The sequence below is a fragment of the Nansenia antarctica genome (assembly GCF_963989245.1).
Source record: "Nansenia antarctica genome assembly, chromosome: 1".
NCBI classification, from domain to species: Eukaryota; Metazoa; Chordata; class Actinopteri; order Argentiniformes; family Microstomatidae; genus Nansenia; species Nansenia antarctica.
In genome coordinates, this window is record NC_137674.1 from 44222523 (window position 1) to 44237343 (window position 14821).

Consider the following 14821-nt stretch of genomic DNA (forward strand, 5'->3'; position numbering starts at 1 on the left):
TGTAACGATCCTGCATGAGGCCCGTTGACAGCTCCACCAAGGGAGTTAACTCCCGTTGTGGTTAGCGCGGCCGGCGGTTATGCGGGAGGTCGGGGTTCGACTCCCGCACGGGGCGAGTTACACTACCAGTTCCCGTTCGCTAATACGTATCTGCTGTTTAAGTGGAGGCTATGGTGCCTTGACCCCCAGACTGATTGAATCTGGATTCTTCACTGTCTCTTCCATGGTGCTGGCCTCTCTATCAGATTACACACAGGCTCAATCTCATCCATTACAATAATTGATTGACAACGCCATTCGGAAAATCCATGCCCTGAGCGAAAATTAAAGTGACATAATTTTAGAGCAGTTTCAATCTGGTTGGTAGAAGCACACAGAAGCTACATTAGGTAACGGAAATGGTATTTCAGGTTAACGGGTAGAACCTTGCTGTTTAAATGTACTGCAAATGTAACCTTTTTTCCACGTGTAGGCTATTCTATTTCATATCTGGGAGCCTCACTTGCAGAAACGTCTGGCCTCGCGAGACTATACGTCTCTCTGACAACGTGAGGACTGTGACCTGAAAGGAGACCAGAAGTCATTTCGGGTGATCATCCTTTCTTCATCTTCAGCATGCTTCTTATCTTTCACCTGTAGGTGGTGCAGTCAAGTTACTTACTACAGTCTGAATCATATTTGAACATACAGTAGTAGAAAACTGAAGTCACAAGTTGCAATTTGCAGCACATAGCCTAATGATGACGTTTTAACAGGCCCCAGCCAATTGGAAAAACCGCACCATACAGAAGAAGAAAGGCAACTTAGGAAATGCATTTAGATAGAACACACAGTGCATAGAACTTAAATAGTATATCCTACTATATATATATATTTAAGAAGGATATTATGGTCATTTCGGTACTAGAGTGGGTTCTAGCCTTCTGCCTAGGGCACAATAGCTCTGGTGATCATGTCTGTTAAGGGCGGATGAAGTTGACATGATAGGAGGACGGAAGGGCAGCTGTATGCTAATGAGGCGCAGGGCAGCACGCGCCACCGAGCAAACACGCACGTGCGTCCGAAACCAAGGCCACCACTCCGACCCACGCGCTCAGAAACATGATCATCGGGGAAAGAGGAACTCGTTAAAATGCCATCAAAGCGTGTAGCCTCACGAACCAAGACTAATATAACGTGTCTTTGAACAAACAGAGAGGTTCAAACAAAAATGTAAGGGCAAACGCAGGACCCAATGAAAGTAGCCATAGCCTACAGGGATATGTTAATAATGCAATGCTAATAGATTGTATATTTATATAAGTAATTAATCCAATATAGGAGAGATAAATGTAGGCCTTTACACATACATGTTAAGACAATCAGTTCGAATGTTTCAGTATAAAATAATGTCTTTATCAATTGATTCTTAAATTATAATCCTGGATTATAATTTTAAATCTAACCAGAACCGTAATTGCCCGGCTCAAATTGCCAATAGCTCATGTTGCTTTTTGCTTCAGATTTCTACTTCAATATATTGAATGCCATGTTCGTTTATAGTTCAATATAGAGAAGACATTTTTATTTCCATTCAGTTTTACAGTATAGTGACGAATGACCAAATCTATCATCAAACATCATGGACAAAATGTCAAGCTAACGGTGTGCATTGAAGCAGGTGAAAACGCTTGAGCACAGAGAGCAGCCTATTCACGGCGCATGTCTCAACTATCCGGATTGTGTCATTATTTGACTTGGTCATACAGCAGCTTTATGCAAATGAGGAGAACAATACCGATGATGGAGATTCATTCCTGCCTGGTTTCACCATGCAAAGACAAAAAAACACTGCACATTCATCTGAAGACATGAGGAAAAAACGCTGGCCATAGCCTCATCCACTTTATTGTTGGGGATGGCAGCGTACATAAGCAATAATACTCTATACCATACATATAATAATAATAATAATAATAATAATAATAATAATAATAACTTTTATTTGTATAGCAATTTTCCTGCAAACGTTGCAGCTCAAAGTGCTTATATGTTATAATCACTTGAAGGTAACTAACCCTAACCCTAACTAATAAAACTGTTCGAGTAGAAATCTGTGCGTGCATTGCCGTTATTTCTGAGACAGATATCAAGGTTTTAAAAACGTTAATATTTTCAGGAAATCAATGCCGGACACTTATCAAGATAGACTTTCAGTAGGCTTTTCTTTGTATTTGGGAGACAGGAACGAGTAGCCTACCTAACTCACAGGTGCAGTTTCTATTTTAACAAAAGTTTAGAGAACACTTGAACGAATGATATGTTGAAAGGAATAATATGTATTTAGGATATGTTCTATTATACTTGTTAACTATTTTCACATGGAACAATATCCAAAACAAACTCGGTGTGTAAGTCTGGACAAAAAGGACGTTTTCAGGAATGTGAATGAATTCAAATCTCAATATGTTTCGTTGCACATGATGCTGTAGTGGTCTATACACATGGATATCATCAACGTGTAATCTGTATGGGGATGTGGTGTCGTTTGAACGTCCTGATATTCGGGCTGCGGGCCTCTTTGTTTGGAGCCCTGATTACACAGCACACGCCTATCCCGGGCCAGCACACGCCTATCCCGGGCCAGATTGTCCTGTTTCACAGTGAAGAGGTCAATTTGCCTTTCAAACGAAAACGGCCTCTCCAGCATGGCCAGACGTGGCTATTGTGCACAAAGACCAGAGGGCCTTCTGATGACTTATGTATGCAGTGAGAGGTCTGATTTATAATTCGAGTTAAACTGCCAGACACGTGCCCAAATAGTCTAAATCAATTCGTACCAAATGGATATTTTTTGGATCTTATATGAAATGAAACACAAACTAACACGGATGACTGAATACATAGCCTACTCTTGGGAATGTGAAAGGAACCTTTCGTTGACACAATGTAGCCTATAGCCTGGGCTTGGAGAGGTGGATGCGTAGCATAACCTATATTGCTGTTGGAGGAAAAACGGAACAAGTTCCATAATAACTTTACAACAACATGTAGGCATGTGCCGCTGTGTCATTGCACGATATGACTTTTTTTCTTCATATTTCCATTTGATTGTCAATCCTATACGCTGCCCCAGTCCGCAGCCACTGCTTTGTTGCCTCTCTACCCCCCGCCCCCCCTTCCCCCGCGGCAGTGATGGACATTTCCTTTCGGCAGCTCGTGGCCCCCGGAGGAGAGCCACAAAGCCGTGGCACGTGTGCGTTTGTATAGAAAGCCATCAGACCGTAAAAAGAGGAGGGTCCGACGTGTGCCTCCGTCCGGGAGGGGCTGCATGGCGCGCACACACATTAATGTAATAAACCGCAAGTACATCTGCTAAGCTATCTGCACATCCTCCAACGACATCCACCAAACCCAGGCTTTGAACCCTCCCACACCAAATCCACTGGGATCTCCGTTTCGTCTGATTGGTCGAGGATGCGACAACAAGGGGCGAGAACAATAGCATCATTCCGGCATAAAAAGAGTGCAGCTATGCCTTGGAGACGAAAACATTTCAGAAACAGAGGGATCAATAGCAGGAAAGAGAAGTTCGCATCCTTGGCTTGTGCTTGTAGTTCCACAAACCTGGGTCATATAGTCAAGATTTCGCCCTCCTCTCCAAAGTGCCTTTCCGTTGTTGTTCGCAAAGATGCCCAAAGGATTCCTGGTAAAAAGGAACAAGAAATCAGCACATGTATCCTATAGGACTCGTTTGGATGAAGATGACCAGGAGCAACACACCCCAGCCTACCAGAGTCAGGTGGACATCTCCCCGCCTGTCTCTGTGGCGTCCAGTCCGGACCGCGCAGTACCATCACCGGATCTCCCTGCAGCAGACGCGCCGGTCCCCAGGCTGGATACTAAACCGGTCCAATTTGGCAACCCCGAGGCGGTGTACCAAGCCCTCTACAGCCCCACCCGGCCCGTCAGCAAAGACCACGACCGGGGATATTTCGAGAGAAGTTTTAATCTCGGTTCCCCCATTTCTGCCGAGTCATTCCCCACGCCTGCCTCCCTCTCCAGCTTAGATCACCTCCTGTTCGCTCCTGTGGACCTGAAAATCGGCACCAGCAACAGCAACCGCAGTGGCATCCCCAGCAGCATCCCCAGCAGCATCCCCGCCACGGCCATCAGCAGCGGGACCAAAAGGCCTGCTGCATCGGACAATGAGCGCAAGAAGCCCGCCCCTAAGAAACCCAAAGCCATCAGAAAACTAACTTTTGAGGATGAAATGACAACTTCACCGGTGCTGGGTCTGAAAATCAAAGAACCGGTCGACTTCAAACCCCGAACGCAGACCCCGGGAGGTAAGCCTTTAGGAGAATATATCTGCCAACTGTGCAGGGAGGAATACGTGGACCCGTTTTCTTTAGCCCAGCACAAGTGCTCTAGGATAGTGAGGGTTGAGTATAGGTGTCCTGAGTGTGACAAGATGTTCAGTTGTCCGGCCAACCTCGCCTCTCACCGGCGCTGGCACAAACCCAGAGTCCAGACTAGCGCCCCCGGGGTGCCATCATCAACCCAGAGCATCAAATCTGAAACCGCCAAAATGCCCCTCGGTGTCAAGTCCATCCCGGAGGAAGCCAAAGACACAGGTGCCGAGCTACTGAGTGTCAGAGACACGCCGAGTCCGGGTCCGTCCGAATCGGGCTCAGAAGACGGGTTGTACGACTGCCAATACTGTGGGAAAAGGTTTAAGCGTCAGGCGTACCTCAGAAAACACATTCTGGCACACCAAGCCTTGCAAAATCAAATGTTCGAGGAGCACACGTTTCAAAACAGCGACAGAATGGAAGAACAGGTTCAAGTGGCCTCCTCGTCCTCAGAGGAACATCCAAACCAAAGTCCCCTGAATCTCAGCCCCGTGGACTGCCTTCTCTGCCCCGTGTGCGGGGAGAATTTCCCCAACAGGGCCAGCCAGGAGAGACACCTGCGTCTCATGCACTCATCCCAGGTCTACCCCTGCAAGTACTGCCCCGCCACTTTCTACAGCTCCCCGGGACTCACCAGACACATCAACAAATGCCATCCTTCGGAGAACAGGCAGGTGATCCTGCTTCAGATGCCAGTGCGCCCCGCCTGCTAAATGGAAGAAAAAACGCGTGCCTTTGACGGGAGCAACGAATGGATAAAAAAAATAAAGTGTGTGATGTTATTGTAAGAGAGATAGGACAAGTTGATGTTTAGATGGTGTTATTCCAGGAAAGATGTCCTATTCATGCCAATCAGTGGTTGTATAATGCTTCTCTATATTATCTTGAATTCAATAGGCCTATATTTGACATTTCTCTCATATTAGTTTATCTAAAGAAAACAATGCGTAGTTTGACTGTTAAAAGGTATTTTTCTAGTACAGCTGCACACGTGCTCAAGTAATAGCTTCTAGACCTAAGACATTACAATTTTATTCTGGATACGTTTTCCTCAAAAGCCTTTTTAATTCACAGACTGTGAATTGCTATCACTGTAGCTTTATGCTAGCTTGTGAGGACAGACTTATCAACTTTGTCTTGAAAAGATAACATTTTCGAAACATCCCCTTTAGTAGAACCACAAATGCCTTTAGAATATGAAAACACATCAACACTGCTGTACAACTGCCTTAAAAAGTGAACATAATATAATAACTGTTTTGACTGCTGGCACATATTTTATTATTGTTGCAATATGTTTCATCATAATTTAATTTATTTATTTATTCTATCTGCAATTACTTTATCTAAATTATTGTTGTGTTGTGTGATTATTCTGTGAATCGTTCTGGCAGTTTACATGTCGTAGCCAAATGTTTTGTAAAAATTATGAGTTGTGACCATTGTCGTGGATCGGTTTAAATCTTCAATCTCCACAGCTCTTGTAAAACGTAAAGCTCTTACCTTAGATGCAATCTTTTTCTATGGAAAGGTTATTTTCTTAAATGTTGGCTTTTATAGCGCTTGATTGTATGTGTACACCGTTGTCGTCTATCTATCCAAATAAAATAAAAAACAATATTTTCAAAATGACACCAATTCCTGTTGCTTCAGTTTGACTTTGAGAAAAATCAAACAAGTGCTATTTGAAATGTGGAAGGAAAATAACGGAATTTATTATAACAAATAAAAAAAAAGAATAGAAACGAATAGGTCTACACTTGCATATGGCCAATGGCCTTGCACACAGTTTGGCCCACGTCGTTATTCACTTCTTTAAGTCTTTCTCAACTCTATTCACTTTAAATGAACTTTTCAAAGAATACATCAACAATGAATAGATTAGCATAACACTATAGGCTACACACGCAATGGGGAAATATTCTCGAAAATTCGAGTAGGCAAGCTTCACACGTCAGAGATTCGGCCATGGCCTAATTTGGCCAGTTTGTACGTCTACTGAAGTCAATCATTTGGTACTGATGAGTAGGCTAATAACACAATTATCATGATGTAATTATTATGATTTAGGGCCCACTCCAAGTGGATGCATCAATGCCATGCCTGAATGAGTTTGAAAAGGCACTATATGAATGACTCAAATGGAGGCATTCTTATCACAACATTCCAATCTAATTCCTCATCCACCTCTGATGAAGTTTCATGAACCGAGATCAGTGTGCTTGACCTTTCATTCTACAGAGTACTGAGTTAGGTAGCCTATCGATTGTCTATTTGTCAGTCTGATACAGGTGACTCAGACACTATTACTGGCTCTAAAGGCACTGTTTTGGTGCCATAAAGAACAGAGCACTTAACTCCCCATCATAAATTCCCATAATGTGGAGTCAGGACATGGCAGCAGGACAGAGGTGATGGCCACACAACCCCCCCCCCCCAGCCCCTTGGATCAGAAGGCTATCTGTCTACCCTTGAGGACACCTGGGAGTTCGATTTGTCCTCTTGAATGAGTGCCTGTGGAAGTTTCTTAACAGTGAGGCTCACATTCACTTCCCAATAATCCACTGCATTTTTCAGAAATAAAGAAGCTCCTAACAGAAGCATCTGATTTCAGCCAACCCATGAGAGGATACAGCTCATTGTTTGGTCCAGACTTTAGGATGCTGTCATGTCACTGGTGACAAGAAAAGGGGTACAGAAGAGAGAGCGAGAGACTCCTGATATGTAGGCTTTTGAAATGTGAAATAGTCTGTGGCCACATTGTAACAGAGTCTGTTATATGCACTTCGACAAATAAAAAGCATTTTACAAAAAAATATTATACTGTATATCTTGGTAGCCTATGTTGGAAATTATTTTAGTTTATTTATTTACCCCACATGTTCAGTTCTTTTAAACATGGTTGACTATAGTAAATGTGCATATTGCTGAACTATCTGAGGGGAAGAGCGAAGGATGAAAGCTTAGTTCTCACACACACACACACACACACACACACACACACACACACACACACAGCTTTGGGGCTCCAATTATCGTGAAGTGCTCTTATGTCTTCAGCCGTTCTGCCAGGGCAGAGGTAGTGTCTGTAGACGGTGCACCTGTACCTCAGGGTGAGGGCCCATTATCCCCCAGCAGGGCTGAGCAGCAGGGGGGACAGATGGGAGGGGGGTCAGGTTACCCCTGCTGCTGGGCTGGGGTCGCAGAATCAAGACAACAGCACCATCATGTCAACCCCCATCTCCCCCTTCACCAGCCCCCCCCCCCCTCCCCAACCAAAGCCACTGGGGTTACAGTCAACCTGTCCCTACAGCCACACACCCTCTCCCAGCCAGGATGAACAACAGGCTAGACTGACCAACTGCATTACTGTAACTCATTTCTGTTATGCTACTTTATATTTTTTTATTGGTTACCGATATGTTTTACTGGTATGACACAGCATGAGGACAAACACACAGAGGCATCATCATAGAATTTCAAATTGATTTAATGAAATGTTTCAATTTTTCACATCTCTAATAAAGATAGCATGACTTCTGTCATTAAAAACAATTCGATATGTTAACAAGTAATGATGACATCTTCAAGCTTTTTTTCCTCTTATACAAAGATTATATTACAGGCATTAATATATTTATATTCAGAGGGACTGGAGCCCTCGATTTGACACAATGTACAGGATTTCCTAAACCCAAAAAAAATCATCTAGAATTAACACTAAACTCTGTTGCTTCACATTGAGTTGAGCCAGTCTCAGTAAGACACAATCCTTGTCCTGGTCAAATCAATATCCCGTATCCTCCCATATATAACAGGGACCTCATCCACAACATGACAATCTATTTGAATTATATCTACAATCTTTTACTCCTATGAGGAGCCAGTATAAAGATCTGGGTAGTTCTTTATAGTGGCTATTGGAAAGGTGGAAAGCATTGATCTGATCCAGGTCAATATTTGCATACATTCTTAAAAAAAATGCACAAAATGGACTTCATTCTGAACGAACTCTCAGTTCATGCCTCCTATGTTATCTGTCAGTGCTAGAGGGAAAGAGAGACTTTATATTTATTAAAAAAAAGAAAAAAAGAAAAAAAAAGGGAATGAAAGAAAGAGAGGACGTAGAGGCAAGGTAGAGAAGTGTGACACACAGGGATGATGTGGCAGCGTGGTCAGAGCCAGTGTGTGTACAACACCTGTGGCTACCATAGCAACCCAGGCGGGCAGGTAGGGGTGGGTAGTGCCAGCCTGCCTGTTGCTAGGACGGTCACTAGAGCTCAGCGCTGGTATGTCGTCTCCAAATATGAAACATAAGCAGCCCCAAAACCAAGTGGATGTTTCCATATACACTGTGTGTATGACGAGGAGAAGACATGGACATTTCTGGGAGAAAACACTTCTCTCTCTCTTGTTCACAATGAGAAGGGCCAAGCTGGCTGTCCACGGCATGATTCATGCAAATGAAGGAACAAAAACAAAAGAAATGTAATTACGTCTGACCAGTGATAGAGGGTTGTAGGAAGGGGTCATGGTGGGTAGAAATTACACAGGCACTGTGAAAAGCTCCTTCAGAAACATAGACACACACGCACACGCACCCACACACGCACACACGCCCACACACGCATGCATGCACACACACACACACACACACACACGCGCACGCACGCACGCACGCACGCACGCACGCACGCACAAGTGCATGGAGTTAAGGTTCACCTGAGGCTCCGGCGGCATTTTCCTCTAAACAGCACATTACATAATACAACACAACGGCAACATAAGTCTCCCGATATGACTCTGTATGTACATCCACAAAGGAACAGATCAGCAAATAAAATTTAAAGCAATTTACATCCAAGAATAAAGAGAAAAAAAACATTCAATGCTAGTTTATCAATGACAGTGAGTGCAAAAGACCTCTGTGGGAACATTGGAATGTCATGATTTTATCTGCACGGGACAGCAAAACGATGGCAGAGGAAATAGACAGATGGAACTTATCGGATTACAGGTTATGAACCCAAGTTAAACAATTCTACACAGGGTAACGACATCACACAACAATTACAAATGCAGTCTTTTCTCATTCCAGCAGAGTTGCATAAATCAAAGCGCAACAAAAATCCATCAGAATCCGTTTAAAAAAAAAGAAAAAAAAGAAGGGAATTACAGCCATAAAAAATACGAAAACAAACTTCGATTCACCTCGGTTGGAAAGACATAATTGATTGTCCACTCAAGGTTCATAACCCATTAAAAACAGACTCCTACTGCACGCCCTCACGGCACTTCGTAACCAGGAAGTGTTGTCGTGGGGGGGGGCGTGTGTGCCAGAGACAGCACCTCCTATGACGCGGTCCTTCCTCCTCTCCACAGTGAGAGGATGAGGATGGTCCACACAGACAGGCCAGCAGGGCTCCATATCCCCCCCACCCCCCACACACAACAAACAAACAATCAGCACAAACACCACAATTCAATATTCATCCTGCCAACAGAATTGAGAGGGTATCAGTGTTTCACACAGCAGGTTCAAAGGGGGGGGGGGGGAGATCCAAGAGGCAGATGTATATGAAAATGCATCTGGTATGGAGGAGAGGAAATGCTGTCTGTCCTGCACGGTTCTGTTACATAACCACTACATATACGGCTGTCTCTTTCAGTGTTTTTTTCTTGTGTTTTTTCTTTGCATGTATAGCAGGACAGTGCGTAAGACTTTAAGGTAAAACAGTCTCCCATTCAAGCCTTTTAGAGTTGTCTCTATTGCAGTGTCAACTACCAGCTCATAAGCTATAGCTTGAAAGTTGTGGCATAGAAAATAAATATAAATGTTTTCCATCTCGGTTGACTTTAAGACTCACAAACATCATCAACCCAGTTCCCTCTTTAAAAAAAACCCTTTTTTAAATCACAACTAGTGACATTTAGCAGTCATTGTGAATCAAAAAGAGATTCTCTTACTTCTCTCTAGGATAATATGAAACCTGCAATCGGAGTGAACCTGAATAGCTTAACCTCATATCCATCTCCAAAATGCAGTTCCACAGCAGAAACAACTGGAAATGTATCGAAGTATAAATAACTCCCGCTTAAATTAAAAAAATTGCAATGTGCTCCAGTTACATGATTAAATGACACAAAACAAAAACAAACACAAAATGCACACACTCTAACTGCAGTCTCAAGGGGGGTGAGGTTGTAGGGGAGTAAGTGGGCTAGAGGGTCCGGTTGAAAAGCTCAGTTGGAGGACTTGCTAATGGCGCTGGCTGAGCGGCGGAGTTTTCCAGAAACTCGATTCTTTGTGGCACGGGGCATCGTGGGAGAGACCTGGTCAACGGAGTCTGTTCCTACGGCAACACTGAGCTCTGCACTTGTGCTGCCACTGAGAGAGCCTGGAGATGGAGAGAGAGAGAGAGAGAGAGAGGGAGGGGGGGGGGACAGAGAGATGGTGAGACGTGGCAGGTGTCCATGGGGCCTTTAAATGTGTCATACTCCAGCATGCTCTGCCATGCATGTGACCGCTTCCCACTCCCCGAAAGCAACCTCTTCTCTAGGGTCACATTTACAATGACCAAAAAAAGAAAAATACTACCTGAAAAGGATGTATCTGTGTATCAGCAGCATAATGACTTATTAGACCCTTGAGTTCCACACATGTTAACAATGACATACTGTATGTGTGGACTGCATCAAGGGATCCACATTCAGATGCAAGGTAAAAAAAACATCATGCCTGTATCACATGCTTTGTCAAACTTCAGCCTGCTAAAAGAGAGATGCTTCATATTTCCTCCAACACTTTGGGTTTGGATAAGTGGATGCTTGTATGAATTGAACAAAACAGAGGAGACGCAAAACATTTTAAGCCAAGTGCTAAGAACAAAATTGCCTTTCTTAGTCAGTAGAAAGAGTATTTGAGTATCTTTTTGTGTGTCATATTGAAGTCATTACAGGCTCCAAGCAGTGATAAGTGGGAGGTGAGGGAAAAAATAAAAATAAAAATATTGCGTAAACCCTTCCTTCACCTGCCACCCCCCCCCCCCCACCACCCTGCCCGTCTCAGCCATGCCTCAAGTTTAAACAATTTCCCTGCTTTGTCAAGATGGCATCTGGTTGCCTATTTTATTTCCTCCCCTTTTTTCTCCCTTTCCACCCCCCCGAAGCATCTCAAGTTCCTGCAGCTAAAAGGGCCAGCAGATGGCTGCAGTAACAGACACTCAGCCTGGTGGACAAGCATCCCTGACTTCCTCTCAGAGGGGGAGGTGGGGTTAAAAAGGGGGAGGAGGAGGTGGAAGTGCCGTGGCTCCTCGCTCTGCATATGAAAAGGACAGAGGAGGAGGGGACGCTGGGTAAACGTGTGGGCGGGGCATCCTCTAGGTCCAAGCCTCCAGCAGGATGGCAGCATTCCGGTACCTTCTGCTTTTGACCATTCCAGCACTAACACTTACAACTTCCTGAGTGGTCCTGTAAGCCCCACCCCCCTCCCCAGTTGTAAGGTGAGGGAGAGATAAGGACAGGGAGAGATGTCACCGCCCCCGTACAGACATAACACCCCCACCAGCATGCTGCCTACCTCCACCCATGCAACACACACCTCGATAGACAGAAGGCCCAATATTATAGGCACTTGATAAAAACAATGGACAGTAATGATAAAATGGATGAAAACACGTCTTGAACTGGGAAACAATCATCCCCAAACTTGAATTGTGTTGTCACAGCAACCAGCCTCTCTACGCCTCGGTCCACATTGACCTCCCCTCAACAAGTCAACAGGCTGATAGGGGCGATACTGTGTGTGTGTGTGTGTGTGTGTGTGTTTCTTGGTGTGAGACCCTCTGAACATCAGGACAGGTCAGGCTCAGGCACAGTATGTGATAAGAAGTAGGAAGAAAAGAGTAGACAAAGAGAAGGAGAGAGAGGGAGAGAGGAGAGAGAGGGAGAGAGGAGAGAGAGAGAGAGAGGGGGGGGGGGGTGAGAGAGAGAAAGAGAGAGAGGGGGGGGGTGAGAGAGAGAAAGAGAGAGGAGGGCGAGAGAGAGAGAGAGAGAGTGAGTGAGTGAGAGAGAGAGACAGAGAGCGAGAGTGAGAGAAAGAGAAAGAGAGAGAAAAAGGAAAAGGAAAAAAAACCAAACAAAGGGCCTAAATGTGGCTGGTCTCCTATTGGTCCCCTGCAGCAATTCAAACAAGGCTTAAATGACAAAGACGTTCTCCAGAGCGGCAGGTGTTAGTGTCACACTCTGCCCCAGGCCACAGCCGCACTCGGACAGGAGGGTACAGGAGAGAAAAAAAAAAAAAAAAAAAGGAAAGGAAGAGAAAGAGAAAAAGAAGGAGCGTTTGCTGGGGGGGGGAGAAGGGGAGGGGATAAAGCTGCACGGCATGCAGAACAGAAGCCAGAAGCCAGGAGTGTGCCTGTTATTGCTCATGCTGCTACTTAGTCAGTCGCTAACTGTCCCCATCGTGCGTCACTCTCAATTACCAGCCCGAACCCACACACACAACCACACACCCACACACCCACACACCCACACACACACACACACACACACACACACACCACCTCCTATCCGTTTATCCACCTTTCATTTTGGCGGCTGGTAAATAAAGCTGGTTAGTACCAAATTATAAAAGAAAAGAAAAACAACCAGAGAGAGGAGAGGAGAGCGAGCGAGTGAGCGAGGCGAGGCCCTGGGGCCACGGACACAACAAGGTTCCGGTCGGGGGCTCGGGGCTTACCTTCTTCAAATACCGTTATGACACCCTTTTACATATTTTTAATCTAAAAGAAAAGAACACAGACAGCAGAGCATCACATCAGACAAGAGTCATACCACGACACAACACAGAGATGCTGCTAAGCACAGTCGCTGTAGGGGGGGGAGGGGGGGGGGGGGCATTCAAACAGCTTGCGTAGGCACTGTGGTTAGTTACTGTCACTGTGAGAATCAAAAAGAGACAAACACATATGAAGGAGTTAATACATGACTTAACCTCATAGGAGCCAACGGACCCCCATGGGCATCCGAAGTGATATAAAGAGTTTACCTCGATCAATTCTCTTCAAAGATATCACATTTTTTTCACAACTTTGCATGCTATACGATGCCACCATTTTTTTCCAGAGACGGTAAACACGGCCTAAGTCACATCCAGTTTTCTCCAACTGGAGAATGCGTCATGTCCGGTTTCAACGCCGAATTTCCATACCATTGGTCGGCCAATCCCCCCAAAAATTTAAAAAATAAAATCTGATACATGAGAAAGGTCAAAGGTCAAAGATGGTGCCAACATATCTCCAAATGGCCTAAACATATAGGTGTCCGCCTAAACATACCTGTACTAAAACAGGTACAAAGTTGCATTTGCTCACATTACTAGCATCGACTTTGGCACAAGTACTAATAAGACCCTGGAGTACTGATTCCTAGATGATTTGGGCTTATTCATCAGGTTTCCAAGGTGATATTCACTGTAAAAGCTGTTGTTTTTTTAGGCGGAGACTGAATTTGAGATGTTTTATAATGTTCTAGCTCTATTTGCTCTGACACAGTAACATAGATTTTGATTCTGACACTTCTACAGCTACCCCACAGGTGTTAGCTTTCATTTGATAACAATATCATTATGAAGGCCCTTGTGATTGTGGAGATATTCTATATTCACTCTGGGCATGTCATTTCGAGCAGAAAACCAGAAAAATGAGGTGGATAAGATGAGGTTAATAGACAGCTCAGAGAGTGACAGGGCGCAAGTCTGTTTGAAAAAACCCCAACCCCTGCTGCTTTGAGTCGCTTGCGTGACCTTATGAATCTGTCCTACCCATATTGGTTTAATGATTTCTGTCATTCGCGTCGTTTTGGGAATCTGTTTCGTTAAGAGATATGGTGGTCGGACAGAGGTGGTCGGAGCAGCAGACCTGAGTTGCCTGAAAAGATTCTCAATAAATCCCCAATATCATGAGAGAGAGAGAGAGAGAGAGAGAGAGAGAGAGAGAGAGAGAGAGAGAGAGAGAGAGAGAGAGAGAGAGAGAGAGACCAGTGACACAGCACAATGTTTGGACAGAGAACCTGAGGACAGTACAGCAAGTTAAACAGTTTCTTCCCATAGTTGCAGGACAAAACTATTTATAACACAAAACCTTCAATGTGCGTCTACCTCATTGTCCAGCGTTCAAGCACGGTGGAGCGTAATTCTCTTGTCTATATGCCCTGGAGCAGTACTTAAAAATAAAACAGCTAAAAAATAATTGGCTTTACTGAACCATATACATTTGTGGTTGCACTTGCAAAGGCAGAGTGGGAGAGCAGGTAACACAAGTTTTTTTGTCTCCAGAATCGTAAATAAATGAGAAACGGAGGTCTGTCCATTGTCTTAAGGTAGCTGAGAGCTCTTCAGTCTGAGGTACTGAGGTTCCATGGCCAGA

General features: G+C 44.5%; 2 protein-coding genes across 2 annotated transcripts in view; one reads left to right on the top strand and one right to left on the bottom strand.

The window, feature by feature from the left end:
• Positions 1-3670: 3670 nt before the first annotated feature.
• insm1b (insulinoma-associated 1b) lies at positions 3671-5107 on the top strand (the record flags this gene model as incomplete). Its single annotated transcript, XM_080540403.1, has 1 exon — positions 3671-5107. The coding sequence occupies one exon, from the start codon at positions 3671-3673 to the stop codon at positions 5105-5107; it is 1437 nt and encodes a 478-aa protein (XP_080396529.1).
• Positions 5108-7957: 2850 nt separating this feature from the next.
• ralgapa2 (Ral GTPase activating protein catalytic subunit alpha 2) overlaps positions 7958-14821 on the bottom strand; it is a gene marked incomplete at its 5' end in the record, with an annotated part of 124811 nt that continues 117947 nt past the window's right edge. Inside the window, one exon of the mRNA XM_080539909.1 lies at positions 7958-10792. Within this exon, the coding sequence (XP_080396035.1) occupies positions 10638-10792 (155 nt within the window). The 3' untranslated portion in view covers positions 7958-10637. The remainder of the gene's footprint in view (positions 10793-14821) is intronic.